At 43.7% G+C, this 24,652-nt stretch overlaps 1 protein-coding gene across 1 annotated transcript in view; it reads right to left on the bottom strand.

Moving 5' to 3' along the window:
- The window catches only part of LOC103373042 (ryanodine receptor 3-like), a 77,378-nt gene that overhangs the window by 31,983 nt on the left and 20,743 nt on the right, over positions 1-24,652 (bottom strand). The window contains 27 exon segments of the mRNA XM_008302840.1: positions 643-881; positions 1,739-1,799; positions 2,566-2,615; positions 2,942-3,063; positions 3,394-3,461; positions 3,601-3,716; positions 3,873-3,996; positions 4,222-4,297; positions 4,461-4,523; positions 5,924-6,070; positions 6,145-6,234; positions 6,802-6,880; positions 7,377-7,540; positions 8,164-8,304; positions 9,093-9,183; positions 9,447-9,667; positions 10,647-10,816; positions 11,359-11,479; positions 11,565-11,673; positions 11,817-12,003; positions 12,223-12,358; positions 12,520-12,623; positions 13,870-14,002; positions 14,587-14,701; positions 14,819-15,092; positions 21,063-21,194; positions 21,831-21,933. Coding sequence (XP_008301062.1) covers positions 643-881; positions 1,739-1,799; positions 2,566-2,615; positions 2,942-3,063; positions 3,394-3,461; positions 3,601-3,716; positions 3,873-3,996; positions 4,222-4,297; positions 4,461-4,523; positions 5,924-6,070; positions 6,145-6,234; positions 6,802-6,880; positions 7,377-7,540; positions 8,164-8,304; positions 9,093-9,183; positions 9,447-9,667; positions 10,647-10,816; positions 11,359-11,479; positions 11,565-11,673; positions 11,817-12,003; positions 12,223-12,358; positions 12,520-12,623; positions 13,870-14,002; positions 14,587-14,701; positions 14,819-15,092; positions 21,063-21,194; positions 21,831-21,933 — 3,436 coding nt within the window.

The following is a 24,652-nucleotide window of genomic DNA, read 5'->3' as shown; positions in this document are numbered from 1 at the left end:
ATAATCAGATTTAGCTAAAGTAGCTCATTTCTTGTTAACTCATTAAAGCCTTTTGAACATTTTCAGGATGCAGCTACACCACATATGCTCCCACTGAAATTCATGTAGTATTTCTTTTCCCTCCGCAATCTTCCTTGTGGCTATGTAATCCCGATTTACACTATGATTAGGCCTGATTTTCAGAGGCGGCGAATTTTCCCCACAGAACTGACCGTCGCAAATTACACGACCTTAGTAAATCCAGTGGAATACACGATTAACCTCTGTTAACATCTCTCCTGCCATTATAGCAAGGATCCTCCCTTGAATGCATAACCAGTAAGAAGAGAGACACACGTTTTGCAAATACTGGCTCAGAAACCTGTTTGATAAATGAAGCACATATCGATGGACAAAACAAGTGAATCTACTCTTCAGACACATATTAGCACATTTGGCCCCAAGTTACCAGCTTTAACACTATTTTTTTTTTGTATTCATGTCACTCTATGATGCTGTATGGAAGCTGAACTGATATGAACACTGCATCCATGTGTCAGAAGCATGTAAATCATGCATTACAATAAACTGAAGCTGACACTGTGGGTATTTTGCAGCCTCTCCGACAGCACGCTTGATCATTCCTACGCCGTCGGTACTCACAAAGCAGATCGACTCCAAAGTGGTGCTGAGTGATGTGTTCAAACAGGGCAGTTAGGATGGGGAGCAGAGCGACGGTGGTGTAGTTGATATTCTGAGACACCCCTTTCATCTGCGAGCGGGAGTGAGTGAACTTCCCCAGCTTCAGGTTCTCGAAAGTTTTCTCCAGGTCCTCCGCGGCGTTCTCAAAGAACGTCCTCAGCCCCACCCTCACCATCTCCGAGCCCGACTTCATCACCGTCCTGTTGGAGTGAACGAGAGCGTGATGAATGACTGAAACCGAACGAGGAGATACGCAAGGGCAGGGCTATAATAAACCACTGGATATACCCCCCCTTGGTATGCAAAGGACAACACTGTTTACCCACAGTAGGACACGCTCACATACGCAATTAACTCCACTCTCGCAGCCAGTGAAGGTTTTTAGTCATGAAATATGAGACGTGAGCGTCAACCTGACCGCCCTCACACCGAAACGTAAATGATTTATTTTATGAATTAGGAGAATATTTAAATCCAAGGTGAGTTTGCCAACGTCGGAGCTTAGAAACATTATACGCCACTGAAATAGCACAATGCATTAATATGATTAGTCTGTCCGTTTGCAGCGTTTCACAGTTCATAACATTGGTAAATGAATTACCCATTGTTAAACGTTGATGTGTCCCAGAAGGAAGGAGAAATGAAAGACAGACTCTTTGGGCTTCAGCTGTAGCTCTTTAGTGCAAACAAGACACAATAATACATCGCCAATTTAGCCTCATTATGTGTGAGCGGCATTAACAAACAGTACATTGTCTCTAAAGAACACTGTGAGCCTTGGGCAACATGTGCTGCATGAAATTCGTGCTGCTTATTTAAATGCCAGAGGAGGCGCTTTGTTAATGCCAGCGCCTCCCACAAGACTCCACAAATGTTTAAAAAGAAACCGTTCCCGACAAATAAGCTACTCTCGAGGATGCGGCAGAGGTTAAATCCACTTTACAGTAGAACAACGTCCTTCTAATAAATGTATACTTAACCGCAATCATTATCAAACATCTTAACATTTATCAAAAAGTTCCCTTCGTGTTTTGTGCTTGGCCACGTTTGAGCCCACCTTGTGTCCAGAGTGTGAGCCAGGATGTGCAGACAGCTGACCATGGTGGTGGAGTCGCTTCCTGCAAAACACCACAAAGATCCTCGTCAGGTCGTGAACACACACAGTCACCCACATCTAAAGACTGTCTTGAGCTTCTCTCAGGGCAGAGCTGTGATTGTGGTCGCCCCACCAGTGAGACGGGCAGGTTAAGGTTTCATTTAAACGTGTTAAGGTCAGTGGATCGATGTCCGGTTCACCGCCTCAGCTGGATGTGGGACATCCACTGTAGGTAAGGGCACAGCGGTTTAAGTAATGAAGTCAGTGGTTTAGTCGACTGATTTACATACGGAAACCTCACAATCTAAATAATCGATGGTTGTTTCAGTGACTGACAGGAGGCTTAAATTGATGTTGCTTTACGTAATAGTTTGGGAGATACGCTTCTTGGTTTTCTTGCTTGATGAGACTCTATCTTTGACTATTATCATCCAGTTAGCTTAGCTTAGCCTTTAAAATGATTTGTGTAACTACATTTAATTTATAAAAAAGTACAAGCGGGTGGATTTTGTTAGGTTTGGAGCATGTTAGATTGGATGTTTCTTAATGCTAAGCTACGCTAATCAGTTCCTGGCAGTAGCTTCTCATTTATCGCACAGACATGACGGTTGTATCAAAGAAAGCAATTAATTTTCTAAAGCTATTCCTTCAGGGTTTGACTCTGCACTTTTATAGACACACATTCCGATCTTTTGCCGTTCACGGTGCCGTTAATAAAAGCCCTTAAGACCACATGTAGAAACACACATGCACATGCATTCCTGACCATTCAACAGGGATCGACTTACCAAAGAGAGAAATTCTATGTCTGACAAGAGCTGCCAGTTTACAAAACAGGCTGTAGAAGTGTAGAATAGAAACAGGGAAGGAATTAGAAAACACACAGCGAGTAAATCCTTGTATAGAAGATTAGTAATTAAGATAAGATTAGATTCAACTTCATTGTCATTGCAAGACAATGAAATGCAGTTCAGCAGCTAACCAGAAGTGCAAAAGCAGCATTTGAGTGCGTTATTTACAATTAGTGGGTGTATAAAGTACGTTAAAATAGAATGAACAATATGGACAGAGTGGTATCAACACACTGAGTATATAAGTACAAAACAATATAACATTAGAAGATGTCAAGCAGAGAACAAACTAGTGTCGTGTGTGAGTGGATACCTGGTGACCATCTCCTTCTCCTTGTTGGAGGCGTAACCACTGCTGCTCAGGTTCTTGTTGGGGGAGGAGAGGAAGTAGAGCGAATGGTTCTTGAAGTACTGGTCGATGAGGGGGAGAAGAACCTGAAGGAGGGCGACGATGAAGACAAGACCACAACCGGTTAGGAAAGTAATATTTCAAAGAGTTCTCCATCTATGCCAGGGGTCTCGAACGCCGGTCCTCGAGGGCCGCAATCCTGCAAGTTTTAGATGTGTCCTTCTTCCAACACACCTGATTCAAATGATCAGCTCATCATCAAGCTCTGCAGAAGCCGGATAACAATCCTGATCATTTGAATCAGGTGTGTTGGAAGAGGGAAACATCTAAAACTTGCAGGATTGCGGCCCTCGAGGACCGGAGTTCGAGACCCCTGATCTATGCTACTAAACTACTGGCTCGTATGACTTCCTTACTTTGGCAAAAAACTTGATTTCTTGCTCATGAGGTGATCTGTCTGTTTTTCCACTGGCAGCCATGGCCTCTGCAGTGAGAACATACACAAGATGTTTAATATTAGTCTTTTTTAGGTCTTTAGTCTGATGTAATAACAACACATCTGAGAGAAAAGCGTGACCATTAGTCTACATATGGGTGCATATTCCGATGTGATAATAACATACCGAGGTGTGCGATGAACTCCTGGGCCGAGTCCACGTACTTGAGCAGCTTCTTGAGGAACCTATAGGCAAACCTTTTCTCCATAGAGGAGGAATCCTGCTCCAGGTCCTTCAGACCTCTGCAACGTAAAAAGACATTACCGATAAATTAATATTTTGACAACACTAAAACTCCTTTAATAGCATTTGATAAAGGACTGCGCTGACTACTGATGGTTATGAAGTGGTGTAAAGACCTTAATGTAATATCAATGACAGACATTGGGCGTATTGACCTTGTGATGCTATAGCCATTAATTTGCAGGAAGCGAAAAAGGTCCTGAGCCTTCTCTCGATCACGGGCTTTCTCCTTAGCTGTCAGCGTGTCGTAGGGCACCAGAAGAGGGTGTGTTCCCCCACCTGAAACCACAAACAACCTCGTGTTTAGACGTGATCACCTGCAGCACGTCTCCCTGCTGACTGTCTGTGTGAGGGCAAATGAAATGGAAGCACCGCTCAGTTGAACCCGTTTAGTCAAAACCAGCAGGACAGACAACCCGGCATGTAGAGTCTCTGTCTGTCTGTTTTGAATGTGTCGTTGCGAAGTAGACTGTGCATTCACGGCTGGCTTCATTAGCAAATCACCTCTGCTTCCAAGGTCACTTTTTTTCTTCTTGGCCCAGATGTTATGGTAATTTTCAGCCACCACCTCCACCATCCCCTTGTACCGAAGACAAAAACAGACAAACTCAGCGAGAAGCACATCTCGCCCACGCTGCTCATTGGCATTCACAAAAGATTGCTTTTGATCTCGTATTCAGACGGAGATCGTTTGATATAATAAAAGGGAAGAAGTACAACAAAACAAATGTGGGGTCACTCACCTGCAGCTCCCTGGATAGAACCACGTTGCTCGTGTCTATCGGGCTCGGATTAAAACCGTTGGCCTGGAAATAGATGCAGATTCACAATGAAACACCGCGTGCTAAATATTAACACTTGGAAAACACAAGATTAGCGCTCTAACGACATGTGTTAAAGGATTATTCTGGGCTGTTCTGCTTTCAGTCTATTGTGGAAAGAAATTAGCAACAAAACCAGTTTTGTTTTTCTGGTAAATAAGTGTTTGATCAGCAGCCAAAAGCCGACGCCAGTGGTTTCCACACTTAATTAACAATACAAACTATTATTATTATAAATGATTAGCAACAAGTAATGGATAAAGAGTTCAACTTGTTTGCAGAAAGTATAGCTAATGATTGCAAATTTCAAAATAGCTGACAAAAAATGAGTAAAAACCAGCTGAAAAATTTAACATCAGCTAAAAGGGAGCAAAAAAAACAAACTGTCACAACAGTTCACTAGATGTAATCGAAATTGGCAAAAAGAAAAAGACAAAGTAGCTAAAAGTAAACAAATCATTGAAACTGTTAGCTAGCAGTTACGTTAAAAATTAACATTTTTGAAATACATAGCAAAAAAACAAATAAATAAAAATAAGCAAAAGTAGCAGCTGAAATAGTCAACATTAGCTAAAAGCAAATAAATAGTTGAAATAGCTAGACATAAAGGCTCCAAAGATTTAAATAGAAGCAGCAAAAAAGCATTTCAAAACAGTTAGCTACAGTAAATAATAAACAGTTGCAATAGTTAGCTAGATGTAATGCCAATGATAAAAACTTTAACGACTAGCAAAAAAAAAGGAAAAAGTAAGAGTTGAAACTGTTATCAATACACATTTGGTAAACAGAGCTTAGAATAGCAGAAGTAAACAGAAGAATTGTGGAAAAACTTATTGTTAAGCAACTTTAAAAACCTGAAATATTCTGTGTGCATGGTCTGTGTTTATATGCTGCTGGTTGCTTGAATTTCCCTCGGGATTAATAAAGTATCTATCTATCTATCTATCTATCTATCTATCTATCTATCTATCTATCTATCTAAGATAGAATGAACTGTTGAAACACTTAGCGATAAGCTATACAATGGATTAGTGGTTAAAGGGCAGCCTCTGTTATCCCAGTTTCATAAAAATATTAGTTCTGAATAAAAGCCTGTTAACAATCAATACTATATGATGATTTTCTCATTTTAAAGGCACGCATAAACCTGTTTGTTTAAGAGAGAAAGCATGTGTCATAAAAGATAAGACTTTTTCAGGCATTAAACACATTGACTATCTACATTCTTCATACCGGAGACGAACACTTTTCAGGAGACTTGATTTATTTTCATTGTGTACTATACTGTTTTGAACACATTATTGATGCTCTGGTGGGATGCAACAACAACAACGACATTTTTTTCTTTCCATTTTTTTTGCAGAGACAGAATCGTTGATCTTTACCTGTGAAACCTGAGATATCTTTCTCATTTTCTCATTCTCCCTCTGTTGAGACATGCTCTCTCCATCCTTGGTCCTGTCGATGCTCCAGCCCATTGCCAGCATACTCTTCAGGGACTCTCTTATTGGCCATCTGTAGATCTCCTTCTCCTGAAGCAGCAGACCCAGAAGTTAAGAACACACCCAGAAACCCATACACAAATCTCACATTCATCACTGCGTACCTTCTCTGTGAGGGCTTTATACGTCCTGAGCTGAGGGTGAGTCTTCGCCTTCTCGTCCACACAGTCTCCATATTTCCACCCCAGCAGGACCTGAGGCAAAAACAGGGAGGGTAAAAAACAATCCTCATTGCCTTCAGAGTCCCCTGAGGATGATATTTATTATTTGAAAGGCTGGCTAAAAGATCGAGCACACACACACAACACATTACGGAGTTATAGTACATTGGGTTCTTGCCGTTCTCAGCTCTTGCTAAATTTTTTTTGACAGATGCAACAATGCAAACTAAGCAGCTGGCACAAAAGAGAGCAGAGGTCTTCTGCTCAGAGACTACCACAATTATTGTCAGCATGCCCAGAGTATCCCTTTAGGTTATAACAAAAAGAGGCATCGCCAAAAGAGAAAACTGCTGCGAGATGTAAAAAAAAAAGAATAAAAAAAATAAAAAATGGAGATATTGATCTGAATTGATTTTTCTCCCACTTTTATATGGCTGAAATGCTTTTCAGTTGATTATCGTCCTGCGCAATATTTCTTCGAGGCGAGACATTTTTAGTGTCCTATCCTTTTCTTACAACACTCATGACTTGCTCTGAGTCTAATAGTGCACCATTTAATAGCCATTTCCCCCTGGTGGAGGCTCTTATCTTTGGCCTTACCTTCTCTGCAGACCATTTCTCATGGGAGTGCTCGGCATATTTGTTGGCAAAATGTTCAAGCTTCTCTGGAAGAGCAATGCTAGAAAAAAAAAAAAGTGTGTCAATTAGTCTACAAATGTGTGCAAATGCATGTTAGTGAAGTCGTGTGCGGTTGTGCTGTACATGTCACTACAAATCCAATCATTTAAAAAGTTAATCAAAATAGTATGTCTTTACAAATAAACTATGTTACATGAAAAAAATGGTGTAATAGATGGATTTAACATTTGGTTGGTCAATTTAGGAGATGCGTCGGTTTGCGGTTTGTCAAACATTTCAACAGCTCATAATCAAACTCGGCTTTAAATCCAAAACTCGCTAAAATGTCATTCTCCAAACCATTTCCAACTCATCTGGAACAACAGCTGGAGTATGAGATCTCCATGGTTAAAAGAAAAAAGGACAATTCATGACTAAAATCTTCAAAAACCATACACTTGCAAAGTCCCCACATCTCAATTATCTCTTTGCACTTGGGTTTTCAGGCCAGGATGATTCTATAGTTCTCATAGATGTCGGTCTCTGAAACGACTTACTTTGCAGTATTGATGGGTTTGGGGTCAAAGTTGCCCTGAGCGTCCACAGACACAGGCTTTTCCACAGTGGTGCTAATGGAGGCATCCACGTAGTCTGGTGGCAAAGCTCCAGCTATGGCACTGAGGCAAGGCATGGCCATCTTGAATAGCTCCGGGTCATACTTCTGCACGAGGAGAGAGAGAAAGAAAGCTTTAAATGTAAAACGCATCTCCTGAAATGTAGTCACGGCACATCTGTGCAACTAGAAACGCTGCTTAACAAATGTAATGTATTTAGTTGTTCGTTAAAGCTGGATGAAGCTGCACAGCCGCTCCAGCCTGAGAGAAACAGTACAGCGGCCAGCAGAAGAGACGTTAATGAAGAATTATTCTAAAAGCTGAAGAACCACCGCCCGAGAGGCTTTGGATCAATGGTGGCTGTCCAGATATTGATGTTTTCAGACTGGCCCTTTGCACAGCCTCCTTTCATGAGTGGGCATTTAGAGAGATGTGCTGAGTCCAGCCATCTGCATTGCTAACAGACCTCATGGTATTTGAGCCGGTGATTCCTTTGCATACATACATGTTAATCGGGGCTGTGATGGATTAGGTGACTTTCATTGAACTGTTTATCAATTTGGTGGAGCCTTTGTAGTGATACACTCTATTAGAAAATGCTCTTCAACAAGAAGCAGGTGTCAGCTGTTCGTCAAATGCAGCTAAATGATCACCATGAAGTCCAAGTGAAGTCAGGATAAGACTGCAAAGCATCTAGATAACAAAACAAACTTGATGGGTAACACCTCACCCTCTGGGACAGAGAGTCAAACACCCCCCAGAAGATCTTCTTGGTGAGCAGAAGTTCATCCTCGGATGCTGTGCCGAAGCTGCCCCAGCCCGACGGGAGGCAGTAGAACTTCCAGTTCTGCTCGTAGTGGTTTGTTAGCAGCTGGGGGTCACAAACAGATCAAACGGCAAGACACAGTGATAAATATACAGACTTTAGTGAGGGAAACAATGTTTTCAGTGACAGGTAATCAGCATGCGTGCTACCTGTAAACACACTCGCACTCGGCCACGCATGCATAACAAACAGAACCCCAAAGGGAATCATTTCTCCCATACTCAGCACAAATGAAATATAAAATCTGTACATGAAAGTGAGGAGAACTCCGTCTTCCATTTCACAGGCCAGTCACAATCTATTACAGCTTCAGTATTTCTCTCCTGTGGCCTGACAGATGGAGTGGAGCAGTGGAGCCAACAAGCCTGTAATCACACAGTCCAGTACTTCATCCCCTTGTTTTCCCTCCTCTAGCTGCCCACTTCTTGCACACCAGATGATTAACACCACAGGTGTGATGCAACCGTGCACCTCTGAGTGTGTGTGTGTTTGAGACAGAGAGAGGTGAACACCAGTAATACTGCATTAGAAGTACACCTTCTCTGGAGTTGGTGGAAATAAGCTGTTGGTAGCTCGCTGCCAAGTTGACGATCTAAAAACCTGGGGGAGTGAAGCGTAACCAAGCAGCGACCACACAGATAAAAAAAAAAAGAGTAGTTTGATTATAAGAGGAAAAAAAAAGAAATTGAAATGACAAAGATTAAAAGCAACCGGCTGATAATGAGGCAGACCAAGTAAAAGGAAGGCATGCAGGCAAAGCATCAGGGACCACGAGATAAAGGATGACAAAGGGATTTAAGAAGAGTGAAAAAAGTGAAGAAACTGTTGCCCACCCTTAGAGGCATCTTGCAGTAATCAGTCAGCAAGGGCACATCAAAGACGAGGCGGCGCAGGAGCTGCTGCAGCATGGAGGGACGGAGGTGCCTGCAGAATAGCGTGAGACAGAGATAAGAGTGCTGCTGCCCAGGGCTGCATTTAAACACCACTTTCTCCGACTCCGACCAATTTTGTCGCACTGCCTTAGAAAGATATTTACAGGAACTGACTTCCAGTAGAATTTCCCTAGAAAGCTGATAGAATGTGCTGTTGATCGTCGTTATTCCTGCCAGGTGAGATATGAGTGTTTGGTGTGTTATCACCGGCTGGAAGAAGAACTCCACAGACAGGAAGTTTCTTATGCTCCTTACTTGCAAACAGACAGCAAGCACTCCTCTATTGCATCTCTCTGCGCCTTGGTGAGTGAACGTCCCTTGGAAAGGCGGTAGATGGTGTGCAGGGTGGAGTCGATGAGGGTGGCGTAGTGTTCGGTGCCGGCAAAGAGAGGGGCGCAGCGGGTGAGGAGGGGCAGCATGGCCGAGCCGATGTAGCGGTTCATGGCCAGGGCTGTCTCCGTGGTGCACAGACCTTCCTGTAGAGAGACAAGATTGTGTTAACATTTACATGTTACTTTAAACTACAGTACGTAAATATAAAACAACACTCCCCAAAAGGAAAATCACATGTTGCCAGCACTTAGCCTTTTTTGAAGTGATACGACTAGCTGATGGTGGCTAATGTTCGCAAACTTTGCAAAGATTTTTCTTGCTTGTGTTAACGCCAGCAGAGCCAAGTAATATTACAACCGCAAAGACCTCAGATTCTTACACATAAATTAATATCAGAATCTCTTTATTTGTCATTGTGCAAGAAAGCACAACGAAATTCAAGTTAGCAGCTCTCGTGGGCAGTGCAAAACAAAATATCAGTGTCTGTCTTTGCAAACAGGACTCTGTTTTGCAAGAAGTCAGAATTAACAGCCACAGGTTGAGTGATATGCTTTGCTGTTGCCACATTAACACTGCTGACCAGGACAGATGTCAGATTTGGGGAAGGCCGAAGACAAAAACCAAAAATTAGGGAAACGAGTGCCATAAAGGTCCAAACTTTGCGTAAGGCTCCCTTTACTGTCTAGGAATCCAGCAGACTTCACACACATGCACACGCTTACAGAATAACTGACTTAATTGCTGGTCAGATGCTGAAAAGAACTTTTATTCGCCTGCACTTTCAATAAACCCTTTTCACAAATTACATGATGATAGATTCATTTCATCTGACAGTCTTCATCAGATGGATTTCAGAGTTTAAAGTTAAGGAATCCAGCATTTTGTTCCAACGATTTTGTTCATTTACTTAAAACTCTGCAAACTTTTTCTTGATAAATAAAGAGTAAAGAACAATTACATTCATCAAATATAATGAAACTAGAACCTAGGCTTAATGAGGAGCTCCTCATTAGTATAAAAGGTTGCCCAATATTATTGATCCTGAAACTCCCTGATGAAGTTCATGTTACAGTGGTTGGCGATTCGTTATTTCTCTCCCACGCCGCTGTCAGCTCTGCCTACCGTATCCAGAGAGGTAGCGGCCCTCAGGTCAGGCAGGAAGCCCACTTCGAGCAGGTGAAGAAGAAAGCTTTGGTCTTCGATGCCATACACTCTGTCTAAGAACAGCACCATGGGGGCCTTGTGGTCCGGACAGAAGCTGGCTGACATGTCCGGCTCCGTCACCGAGCCGTCTGAGAGAGATTGAGACAGACAAACGATGGGAAGAGCATCTTGAACGGCGTAATCCACGCAAGGTGTGGAGCAGAGAAATACCAAGGGAAAAGCGCACAGTACATAATGGCAAGTCTTTTCTGATTATGGGAGTCATGTGTATTCATTAGGCGGCATGCAGCAGTTTTCTGGTGCCGGAGCCTCGGCTCGCTGTCTTCACTCTTGGCCTGCTGACAAAGCTTGTGTGGCGGTGCTCACAGCAGCAAATTTAAGAGGCGAGCCTTACCATGCTTATGCAGATCAATCAATAGAGCAAGACAGCTCGCTATACAAATGATCTGGCTTACTCAGATCCATGGGAGTGTGCAGTAAAGCGTTGTGCTGATTAAAAAGGCATGAGCAGTGAAATGAAATCAATAACTTTCCACTTTGCACTGAATGCGCAGAGTTTCGCCACCGCTGTACTTTCACGTGTGCTACACATGCTGTCGTAAATGAGAAGGTGGCGTTGTCTGGTGGAGGTATCAAGATTTTTCTTTAGTGTGAACAGCCTGACCAGTACCTTTGTTGATGATGGGCATTTTGAGTGGTATGCTGATGATCCCCACAAGGTCCTCAGTCGGCACCAGAGAGCGCAGAATGGCACGAATACGCAAAGCTTCACCTTTGCCCTTGTTGATGAGCTGAAGAAGGGAAAAGCAGATGAGTTAAAGAAAGAAAACAACATAAGTGTTACAACAAAAATGTCACAGCTTCCCACAAACATACATGCATCTCAGGGGCACAGCGTCCCAGCAGGTCAATGAGCGCAGAGTAGAAGGACATGATGGCATTGCCCATGTGGACCACCTCCTCCTCGTCGTCGCCGTCAGCAGATCTGAGAGCAGAAAAAGAGAGGAGATAGAGCGGTTTTAAAGGGCATCATAGCTAAGACGCAAGACAAAGGGGGATAAGCAGTTAATCTTGAAGGTAAGTCCTCGGCATTGATTTTATATGATTCGCTTGATTTTTATGGCTTACACATCAGAGCTGACTCCCTGGACGGAGCCCGGCAGGTCCAAAGCAGGCGTCTCAGAGATCTTAATGGCCTCCTTCATGGCAGCCAGGAGACCGTTGCCTCCCTCTCCTCTCAGAGCAGGTCCGAAACACTCCGGACGACGGATGAGCAGCTTGACCACGACGCTGGAGTTCTCCTCCACACTCTCTCCTGGAAGACAAACATCATGTGAGTGCATAGATACATAGAAAAATACAACACATTCACCCCCTTCTCAGTCTCAGACAAAACTCTAGGTAGACTGAGCAGCTGAATTAGGTTATTTCACACCTTTGCTATCTTCCTCTGCATATTTAGATAGAAATATGATCCAAGAATAAACAGAAAGAGAGAGACAGCATCCAAGTGTGAGGGTAACAGTAGTCTTACCGTTGACAAAGACAGCAAATCGCAAGAAAGACAGGTAACGCTCTCCCTCGATGGGGTTCCAGCCGATGTCTGGATAACCTTTAGCCAGAAGCATTGGGCAACTCTGAAGACCACAACCAGCCAGGTAGGTGACCACCTGCAAAACATACACAACTTTAATCTTTAACCCTTAGTGGTTTTACTTTGGACAACTTCATCTTTAAACACAATTATTGCATGTGTAGATCCCCCTTTTTTCGACTCTTTCCCTCATTTACAAGAAGTGAAACTCGCGTCTTTTTTTGTTTGTTTGTTTACCTTATCTAGATCCGGTTCTTCCAGCGCGAGAGCCAAGCCATTGTTGTCCATCACTGAGGAAGCAGCCACATCTAGAGGAGTGGAGCCCCTCATAGCTGGTGAGGCTGAAACAAAAAGAAAGCACACATTTAGGCTCAGCTTCTTACAGCCAGTCCTGCTCTATCTTATACTAGTATATCCAGACAGCTACAATGTGCACACTTCAACTACTGCTGAACAGACAGCAGGGGGTGGTGTTTCCCCTCTTTGAAACATCACCAGCAGCTCATCTGCCAGCACCGGGTTAACATTAGTTCAGTTTGCACCAGATACCTCAGTCATTTCAGGATTTATGAGAACCAATTTACATGGCACTGTACACTTACACACTGCATCTGACACTGTGGTAATTGCTTGCAGACTTTAATATCATTTTATCATTTTTTAATTCTTAGACTGAATATTTTATTTGACTTTTACTGCCACATAACTTTGCGCCACCTAATTCAAAAGCGATACGTGAATCAGCGTGTGTGTGTACGCCTTCGTATCTGGGTGCACGTTTGTGTACGTCTGAGGGAGACACTCACACTTAGACACACATCTGTCAAGGTGGGAGGCTCATATACAGATGGTTGACAAGTTAAAGGAAAACTGGTATGGTTAACTGAAGGGTTAAGGGTCACTTCTGCTGTGGGGGCATTGTGCTGGCAAGGTTTGGGTTCACGACTAAAGAACAATGCAAAGTTGTTCCGTGATTATCTTTGTCCTGTGAGGAAACATTTCTATTCTGGTGGGAGTGTTTTTTTTCTGGGATGACAATGTACCATCCATAGGGAAAGTATGTAAATCATGTTCTATGACGCTCACCAGTTTCCAGATCTCAAGCTAGCTGAACTCTTAAGTGAGATTGTGGACGGATGTGTTGGACAGTGCTCTCCATCTCCATCATCAAAACTCTAAATGAGGGAATATCTTTGGAAGAATCATCTGCTTAGTCGAGACTTGGAGAGCCAAAGTCAAGGAGTACTAAAGCTTGAGGCATGAGTTGGCCCAACACCTTTCTAAGAAACTTTTTGTTAGTCTTTCCTTTGATTTGTCACCCGTCTGTATGTGAGCTCAGAGGAACAGAACAAGTCCGCTGGTGGCCAAAGGGTGCTTACAATGCATCACCAATATTAATGAGCAGTTTTTGCAGTTCATCTTTCATACAAGATGTGTTTTGGTTTAGAAAATGTGGCCGCCACCACACATGTTTATGTTCAGGTACCCTTCATCCTCTTCAAAGTCTTACATTTTTGTAGGTTTTGAGCTAAATCATCATCTCAAGAAGTCAGATACCAAACAGAGCTGGACAGAGGTTGTACCCACCTAGGCCCACGCTACTATTCTCAAGCAGGTAGCTGAGGTGGTCGAACATGGCCTTCTGGTTCTGACGGCTAATCCGGCAGAAGTAGCACAGGAAGCGACAACAGCTGGCCACCATCTTTGGGAAAGCAATTTCCTGTGGAGAGGCACACACACACAAAGTAGGGTCAAATATTCTCTCTTGGATTTGTAACTGCAGAGCAGGCAACATGTTTCACTCCTACAATAATTTTCAGGCAGCAGACGGCGGACCTAAATAGAATCTAATATCTTCTTGTCTAGACACTGCTAACAAACGCTCTCATAAAAAAGGCAGTCATTTCACAACAAGTGGTTTCGGAGTGGTTGCTGCTTTACCCTGGGGTGCTGAGTTTACTGGAACAACTTCCTTTAGGCTTGTTGCTCTAAATTCCCCTGCATGTCTTCATTCCTAATTAATGTGGAAAAGGTCTGACCTCTTCACACACTGCCGGCCAAACAGTCGGCCACATGCTGGCCTTTCTGCCCTCCCGCCTAGACTCTGTTGTTGTCAGGACCGCGGCTTCATTAATGAACACTCATCCCGCGATCGTACTTCACATACAAACGATAACAAACATACAAACGATAAACAAAACTAGACTAAAGTACAAGCGCTCTGTAAGCTAGAACACTGTTTCCGGCGAGGAGGTGCCGTGAACCCTGAAGAAGTGCAGAAGATTGAGGTAGAAGTTGTCAAACCTGGGACTTGTCTCCTCCGAGCACATTGACCATGACTTCCATGACAGTCTCATGCATGCCCAGTATTCTCATGAGGTTCGGGTGCTGGTAGAAGACCTTGTTGTTCATGATGTCACTGGTGAATTAAAACAGACAAAGAGAGAATATTAGATGTTCGTTGAAAAACCGAAGAAAAAAAAATCTAAACGGAGATTTCAAAGAATGAAGGAAAGTTGGAAACTTTCTGTCCTACCCCAGTCCGTCAATCATGAGCTTCTCCTCCTCCTTTCCCATCCGGACAGACAGAAGAGATCGGATCTGACCGAGGGAGGCCAGGAGGTTGATGGTGTCCTGCACCGAGGCAGCGCTGATGGTGTACGTCTTCCTCATGGCTCGGAGCAGCTCCCCAATGCTGTCGTACTGCCGCCTCAGCAGGCTGAACATCTTACGGACCAGCTCTGGGTCCTGGATGTGACACTCCTGGGCCCAGCTGACCATGGTCTGAGAGATGAGCTCCTTCAGATTGGCTGGAAAGAAAGTTGGATGACAGAATTACTTTTTAACAAAGAATATTTTGAATATGTGGCATTAAAAAAACGTCCTATTTTATCACTTTCTAAGTAGGACAAACAAGAAACTTTGCTGTAAGTAGAAAATAAAGTCATAAACATACATTTTGGACAATTCAAATAAGTATATCACCTTGTTTAAATGATCCTGCACTTATAATGCCAATCACAGAACGTAAAATGACTGAATTGACCTTGGACATTATATATTATGTAATAGCAGTTAAGCCGTAAAACTTATGCATTTTATGGACACATCTCTCGCCGAAGGACCTTTACACGTCTCCCCTTCTCAGAGATGAATGAAAATTACATCATTAAACATAATTAAAGCTGCAAAAGAATGATTTCTGAGGGAATTTCAGGGTTTCGGGAGAAGTTCACTGCAGCAACTTTGTCTCACTTGGTGGGAAGCGTGCAGAACTTTTTCAACCACGAGAGGTGGGAGTGACTCAAAGCAGCGAAGACGAGCGGCAAAAAACCACGACAATGAGCTGAAAGGTGCTGAAATGCTCAGTGGAGCTAAGAGGAACCACAGAGTTTGATCAAAATTACAAGTGACTTTGACATAAACAAATCTTTCATTTACTGTTAATACATAAATATGGATTAGTGCAGCTGTCCATCCATCCATCTATTATCTATACACCACTTAATCCTCACTAGGGTCGTGGGGGTCTGGAGCCTATCCCAGCTGACTCAGGGTGAAGGCAGGTTCACCTGGACAGGTCACCAGTCTATCACAGGGCTACACTTAGAGACAGACAACCAAGCACACTCACATTCACACCTACGGACAATTTAGAATCATCAATTAACCTCAACATGTTTTTGGACTGTGTGGGAGGAAGCCGGAGAACCCGGAGAGAACCCACGCTGCACGGGGAGAACACGCAAACTCCACGCAGAAAGATTCCGGCGCGATCCGGCTACCTTCTTGCTGCGAGGCAACAGTGCTACCAACTGCGCCAGTAGTGCAGCTTTAATATTGCTAATATGTTCTTTCTAAAAAAGGCAAATTGGTTAAAACAATACAGGATTTTCTTGTATTAAACGGTAAAAGGAGATGTGCTTTGGCAGTGAAGTGCTCACTGTGCCATCTCGTAAGCTTTGCTGTATATTTTTGGCCTGAAAAGAAAAAAATATATTAAGTGAGGTCGCACAAAAAGATACCAACCTCCTTGAGGCACTTATACACACATAGACGCACATTAACACGCAAATCCTTCCACAAAGCTCCATTAGGCTGAAAGAGTCTCCACTTGACTCCCCTTTTTTTATCAACCAATGCTTGAGTACTGAAAGGAAGAACTGGTTCAGTGATGCAAATAAGACCTTGAGCACAGAACAACAAGAAAAGACAGACGGATCTTTCAAAGTCTGCCACGTGGTTTGGGTTCGTGTGTCAGCCGACTCTGTTAAAGCAGAGGTAATCAGGTGCGTTTCAACAATGTGAGACCTTTTTTTTTTCTCCATTCTGTGGAGAAGAAAACACAGTTTGCGAGCTCATTCATGGAAAGGCACATTTTCAGCGGAGCGGAAACGAAGCCGTGTTATGTAAAGAATAAGGAAGGGAAGAGGATAAGATATTAATAGTTACGCGTCTGAGGTTAAAAGAAGACATTTGTTTGGACAGCTCGTATGCGGGTTACCCTTAAGGCTTCATTAAAACTGGATCAATAGGGTGTGTGGGTGAGGGTGTATATTTGTTCTTGGGGTATGAATACACAAAGGGGAGAAAGACATAAATTAAACAATTCCCAACCATAACAGATGGAGTCATTTACACAGAATTGATTTCCTTAAAAGTACTGCAATTAGATGATTGCGGTTTTAAGGTCCCCGTGTCAGTTTGGTTGATTGGATGTTGTTGGTTTTTCGAATGGCTCTTTGGCACCCGGTTGTCAATCAGTGCAAGGGTGTGTGTGAGTGTGTGTGTGTGCATTTTGTGAGATTGGGTGGGAAGCCAGCAGAATGTCAGCTGTAACAGATCCTGCTGCCGAGGGGCGCGTGGGTGTCAGAGAAAGGGCAGAAGCACCAGCTTTTTCCAAAACGAGAAGCGACATTTCTTCCTCTCAGCCAACAGGCTCCACAACACCTGACTCTCACTCTGTCACACGATCAAACACACTCACCAGCTCCTTCTCCATCTGCTTCGCTGTTGAATACACCCCTCCAGCACTTTCCCCTCACTACACCCTAACACACAAATCTGGCCGGTCTTGAGTTACACCGATGGAAGCCAGCTTCTTTTATGGTGTAAGAGTTCACACACACAAACACACACACAGCTCCTTTGCTCTCACACACACGGATTTCTTCGAGGCAAGTCGTCATGTCTGAGCATTAAATGCTCCTGCTGGATGAACCATTCATCAGAGGAGGGAAACGACTTCTGCGCTCCTTTTACTTCATTCTTATAAAATAATGGCCGAGGCAACGGCGCCGTCTGTATCTTCAGGGTCTCTGGGAGTGAGACGATGTGATGGAGGGGGAGAAGTTATAGCTGGACTCACAGCGCGGAATATTTTATGTCTTCTTCACCCGCTATCCTACTGCCTCCTCGTAAACCCTCTTTTAAAAAAAATATACCAATAAATGTCAAATACACTCACACAACAGCGAATAAAATACGTCTAGTTCTGAGCAAAACAAAACTATCTGTTAATGCTGGACGTGCGATATATAATAAAAGGACAAATCAAAACACGAGTTCCTCACTGGGATGATCACTCAGCAGCTAACGGATGGATCGTCATGACATTTGGTGCTGATGTTTACGGCACCTAGAGGCTGAAGCTCTCCTAGTTTGATGATGCAACAGCTGCTCTAATCTGAATTATCGCACATCTACAAGTCTGATAAATGAAGACAATGTGNTTATCGCACATCTACAAGTCTGATAAATGAAGACAATGTGAGGGAGAATTACACCTGCAGTCCTGCTATCGGCCAGCAGGAGGCGACTTCTGTGGATGCAAAAAGAAGCCCAATTGTATAGAAAAATATGAAAAATGACCCTACTTCTTACTGGATTTATTATCTTACGCTACTTTAATAGAGTACAGTGGTCTCGATTTTAGGTAAAGCTGAGCGTGCTTTGAAGTGTGACCAACTATAGATAGACATTTGGCAGCTGTATGGACATGTAAATGGTCAGAACCAACCTTCGTTCGTCACATTGTCCTTCAATAGTCCAAATTCCAATTTAAACAGTAATCTACAAACCAGTAGGTGGCACCACAGCGGCTACATCCATCTTTAATGGACAGTCTGTGCATCTACTAAACAGTAAACTGCAGGATGTAAAGCCCATCTTATCTTTATGCGTGTTACAGACCAAACAAGGTCCACAGAGCTTCTAGTGATCAAAAATTCCACAGCGCACCTTTAATTTTCCATTCAGCTGCATCATTAGTCCATTTGAATAACACTTTTTGTTGATGACCAGCCGTTCACAGGACCTGCTTTTAGATGCAGCGATGCTCCGAGCAAACAAATGCAGAATGTCGCCTAGTTTTAGATTTTAAAAAGCGCTGAACGCAATTTACGCACGTGGCACAGCACACGACTTCACCGATTATTACGAATGGCGGAAATGTCAGTGTTTTCTGAACCATCATTTAAATGCAAATGATAATATTAATAAAAAATCAGCCTGCCACCGCAGTGCAACGGCCTACAGAGCTGGAGTGTTGTATTCATGTCCATGGGTGTTTCACAGTGCTGCAGGTGATCTTTTATCTTCTAATCCACGTTACACGCTGTTTTATCCGAATTATCAAAAGGCACAGAAAAGCCTTTAAATGAAATAAAACATAATTGGCTGCATTTAAAAAGAATTTAAATCAAATAAAGCATAACCTGCTTCACTCTAGCAGAATGTGGCTAATTTGCTGGTCAGGTTAAATTTGACTTTGAAACCAATACGGTGAAGAGAAATAGAATTTGTCTGTGCTACAGACTTTTCTAAATGTTAAGTCTGTTAATCTGAATAATCCACATCCACAGAACACAATGTGTACAGTTGTAATGAGATCTACTTCCTACTGAAGAACTATTAGCTCGCTGATATTAGCACGCTGCCTCAAAGAGGTGCTTGTGTGGCTCTTGGAAGCTCTTGAAGATAAATCAAATTGCCAGACAATGCATCTGGCTGTACTGCGCCAAAGCCATTGAAAGGGGGGGGACAAAGAAAACAGTCTCAACTAAGAAAAGACAAACAAATCAGGCTTCCAATCGAGCTTTAAGTCTCACTGCAAACATGTACGATGGCAAAATTATTCAAATTAAAAGCGCATTCAGCAGATTTTCCATCGTTTCACTCCCTTCCTGCGCTTTTTGAAGCATTCAGCTGTGACAAAAGTGCTCCTGAGCCGCGGCTGCCGATGAAAATTATTCTTTTGATCTTTCAGACCTTACACAAGCCGCCCCCCGCCTGCAGAGACCACCGCCACATTGACCCGAAGCGTTCCTTTGGGGAAAAAGACACACACGCCTCTATTTTCATCCCACCTTGCTGCTCGCTCCCGGAGATGTGTGCGGTGGTGGTCTTATATACGCCGCTCTGTCAGGGTCGCACCAAATCCCCGTGGAGAGATTGCCTTTCAAGCGTCTGCAGTCAGCAACACCGAGTTCAGCCCAAATGTACCCTGTGTGCAATCTGGCCACTTCTTCTTGTCTGCATCGCTCAAGAACAGTCTGGAGATTGCGAGTGGATTCTCAGAAGGGTTTTGAAGAGCGATAAAATGCAATCAAAGGCTCACATACGGGCCTTGTTTTACGGCGAGAACGGGGGTCGTTTTGAGGACAAATTGAGACACGCGCTAATAAATAACCCTCACAATATCAAAATCTAAGCAGAACGTTGGAGGTAAACAAGACCAAACAAGGTGGAGAGTGTTTGTCTAAGCGTATAAATAATAACTCACAATCAGTCGGCTGATTGGTGGTCCTTTGACCAAAGTGGTGCTGGAGGCAGGAAATTAGATAGCGCTTGTTCTGCATTCATACCGCTATGTGGCACCTCGATGATTGAGGACGGTGATTGAAAAGGTTCTTGTTACAGCGTGTGTGCTCAACCTTGTGTGCTTTAGCCAGTCCACGCATGTATCCGTCTATGGGTTTAATCAGGTGAAGGATTTGGTTTTATCACACGTTTTTTTTTCTTTTTTCTTTTCTCGTTTCTTCTCGCCCGGCGGCTGACAGAGGATGCTCTTCACTCTGGAGCCTCTCTTCCACCAGGCTTCGTATTACCATAATGAAATTGAAAAGAAATTGAAATGGAAATGACTGCTACCCGGTGACTCAGTCCACATGACACCGGCAGACAAATAGAGGCAAGACTGAGGTTGCTAGAGGAGCGCCTCCTGTTAATTCTCGCCCCTCTGTGCCGGGAACAAGAGACGGAGAGTTGGTACAAAAAGAGGTGAACGAGGCCACGAAGAAGCAGAATGTAGCGAGGAGTAAATGGGCAACACGTGAGTTCAGGGTTCGCAGGTAAATAACAAATATTAGATAAGCTGGAAGAGAGTAAAAGCTTTTAAGTTTGCTACTCCCAGAGGTTTGACAGCTTCTCGTTTGTATGTTTTCATGTTTGCAATCCCATGACTGATTTAAAGCCAATTAGAAATTAGTTGTTTCACCCAGTTCTAATGATCCAGCAGGCACTACAGCAGGGGTCTCGAACTCCGGTCCTCGAGGGCCGCAATCCTGCAAGTTTTAGATGTTTCCCTCTTTCCAACACACCTGATTCAAATGATCAGCTCATCATCAAGCTCTGCAGAAGCCTGATAACGATCCTGATCATTTGAATCAGGTGTGTTGGAAGAAGGAAACATCTAAAACTTGCAGGATTGCGGCCCTCGAGGACCATAGTTCGAGACCCCTGCGCTACAGCATCAGTAATAGAAGCAGAGGTTTGCTCACATGGTGCAGCTTGCTCCTTCTCTGTGGGCTCTTCTGCTTTGTGAGACTGCCCTTTGATCTTGTTCACCAGCATCAGGAGGCGACCCTTGATGGACGTGTCTTGCTCGTCTTCGTCTTCCTCCATGGGGATTCCTGCGCAGCAAACAAACAGACAAACATTCACAGAGCATAATGAAACGGCGTCTCCGTGGAGTTCCTGCAGGTGCAGCAGACATCTCGTTTGTGTGACGCGTAGCATGTGACGTACGTCTGTCCCTCTCCCCCGGCGTCTTTGCAATTTCGAGCTATTATTGTTCTCCGTGGAGGGTGCCATGACAGGTTGGTGCTATGCGGCATGGCAGAGACTACCATTAGATCAGTGGTGCCACACAGGGTTGGCCGATTCAATTATTTAACAAAACATCAAGATGTCAGAGCAATCTTAGAGGCACTGAACTATGAATCCTCTGCCGAGAGACGGAAAGGGACACAGAGAGGGAAAACAAACCATTCTAAGAAGCGCAATTACGCCGTTGCCGACACGACTGCAGCTCACGAAATAGCTGGAAAAATATGCGCAATTAGTGTATTAGCTTTTCCATATCAGTGTTTTGATTGTTCTTTTTCATTGTTACGTTTTCATGCAAGCTGCCTGAGTAAAACGTGTAACGATTGTAAAATAGATCCGAGCAATTTAGGATTATTGCGTCATGTTAAAAAAACAATATTGCCGCTTTTGTAATACACATAAACAATAAAGCAGCTCGTAACATTTTTCCTGTTACTCACCACAGTGGAGCTGCAGCTGGTTGTGGAAGTCGTAGAGCTCCTCCTGGATGTCTGTGGGACACGGACAGTCCTCGCCCATACTGAAGGTCAGCAGCATGTTGATCTGAAATATTAAAAAAAAACAATAAATCAAGACACATGTATTAACCATAAAAACTGGGGCGGCTGTGGCTCAGGTGGTAGAGCGAGTCGGTCGATGATCGGAAGGTCGGCGGTTCGATTCCGCCCTGTGACCTGTTTCATGGTCGTTGTGTCCTTAGGCAAGACACTTCACCCACCTTGCCTGGTGTGTATGAATGGATTGTTTGAGGTGGTGGTCGGAGGGGCAGAATGGCAGCCACGCCTCTGTCGGTCTGCCCCAGGGCAGCTGTGGCTACAATCGTAGCTACCACCACCAGAATGAATGTGTGTGAATGAATAATTGACAGTGTAAAGCGTCTCTGAGTGTCTAGAAAAGCGCTATATAAATCTGATCAATTATTGTTATCCATCCATCCATTTTCTATACACCGCTTAATCCTCATTAGGGTTGCGGGGGGGGGCTGGAGCCTATTCCAGCCGACTTAGGGCGAAGGCAGGGGACACCCTGGACAGGTCGCCAGTCCATCGCAGGGCTACACTTAGAGACAGACAACTAAGCACACTCACATTCACACCTACGGACAATCTAGAATCACCAGTTAACCTCAACATGTTTTTGGACTGTGTGGGAGGAAGCCGGAGAACCCGGAGAGAACCCACGCTACACGGGGAGAACATGCAAACTCCACGCAGAAAGATTCCGGTGCCCCCACCGGGACGCGAACCGGCAACCTTCTTGCTGCGAGGCAACAGTGCTACCAACTGCGCCACCTTGCAGCCCTTCAATTATTGTTATTATTATAAAAACCCACACGAAACAAATCAATTTAACATCAATGGAAATCAATCTGTCTCTTGACTTGTAATTCTTCTGCTCTCTAGTTGCAAAAGCAACCTGAACATGATGTAATCTGACTGTGGGATTCACAGAGAGAGAGAGAAAAAAAACAGCTTAAGTGGCTAATTCTCTCTCTGCTCTCACAGAACGAAGGACACCATGACATGTCATTAAAGTAGAAGTGCTGAACTCTGTCTCCAGCTGTGACCTTAAAGAGATGCTGCATGTGTGTGTGTGTGTGTGTGTGATGGTGCAGCTGAGTGTGTCCTCTCACTGGAGCAATGGCATCACAGACCAAGAGGGATGAATTGCCTTGAAGCTTGATTCAACACACTCTCGCACGCACCGAGAGAAGAGCTTTCAGGACCATTTGGAAGGAACAGCTCTCGTTCCCTTTGAGCCACGGAGCCAAAAAAGGAGAGAATTCAAGAACCAAAATGAAATCTAAGGGCGGGGAGTGAAATTAGCCACGTATGTGGAAAAACTACAGAAGTTATATGACATCTAACCCTCAATTATCCACTTGAATATGTAAATGAAAGCACAGGTTTTCCTGCGTGCAGCTATTATAGATTAATGTGCGCTCTTTTATTCTCTCGTTAAGTGATTAACTATCAGTGGCACTTACCCTCTGTGGCTAATTTGCACCTCTACGTCACCCCAGCGTCATTAAGATCACATGGCAGACATGTGAGCAGTCAGAGTCACGTGAGCAGAGGTGTGAAACTGCTGGGTGAAGATGTCACAAGGGAGTACTACATGGATGAAAAGTGGTGCTACAGACTCTCAGTCCATAGCAGCAGAACAGCGGTCTTATCTGCAGTAAGAGGTCACTTTGAAGCGTGCATGTTTTAAAGTTGAACACTAACATATATGTATTTTGACAGCACGCCTTTATGTGCACTCCTACCACCAACCGTGTCGTATGTCACATAAGATATGTATGAAATCATACCTATAAGTGAAGCAATGTGGGTCTATTCTCAATAGAAAAGTCACATCAGCTGTTTTGTTTCTGTGCAGATCTGCAGATAAACACGGAATTTAAAATAAACAATGAATAAAAATCAAAGGTCCTGGACACCCACAGAAGTGATATCACTTGTTTTGGACCATTAGAGGAGTGCGTGGGAGAGTGCAGACTGTGTCTGACTGACATCTTCCTCACTCCAAGCTTCCACAGTGTTGTGGAGATCGGTCTGACGATGTAAGACTAGTTTTATTGCAGCAGCCAAAGTGGGACAAATTCTGCTTTTATTATTGCCACTGATGCAGGGACTCCAGCATTTGTCTAAACAGACAGGATGAGTGAAACACCTGCATGAGTCCTGCAGGAAACAACTCAATATCTTAATAATATTTAATAAATGTATTTCTTTCATTGTAGTTATAAGAAAAATTTGCTTAAATTGGACATTTTCAAAGGCAAAAAACAAATAATAAACTGATTAAGATTTTGTTTATGATGCAGACTGCAGGGTGGCTCTGTGGTTAGAACTGCTGCCTCGTGGGCGCCGCTATAGCTCACCTGGTTCAGCTGGTGTCCCATGTGCAGGGCAACAGTCCCAATGTGGAGGTCATGATTTCAAATCCCACTCATGACCCTTTCCCACATGTCTTCTCCCCTACTTTCCTGTCTCTCTCTCACTAACACTGTCCAATAAAGGCACAAAGGCCAAAAAAAATAACTTAAAAAAAAATAATTGTTGCCTCCTAGCAAGAAGGTCGCCAATTTCTTTCTTTCTGCGTGGGGTTTACATGTTCTCCCCATGCAGCGTGGGTTCTCTCCGGGTTCTCCGGCTTCCTCCCACAGTACAAAAACATGCTGAGGTTAATTGGTGATTCTAAATTGTCCGTAGGTGTGAATGTGAGTGTGCTTGGTTGTCTGTCTCTAAGTGTAGCC

The sequence above is a fragment of the Stegastes partitus genome, unplaced genomic scaffold (assembly GCF_000690725.1).
Source record: "Stegastes partitus isolate 25-593 unplaced genomic scaffold, Stegastes_partitus-1.0.2 Scaffold1892, whole genome shotgun sequence".
Classification (NCBI taxonomy): Eukaryota; Metazoa; Chordata; class Actinopteri; family Pomacentridae; genus Stegastes; species Stegastes partitus.
This window is presented reverse-complemented; position numbering and strand designations above follow the sequence as displayed.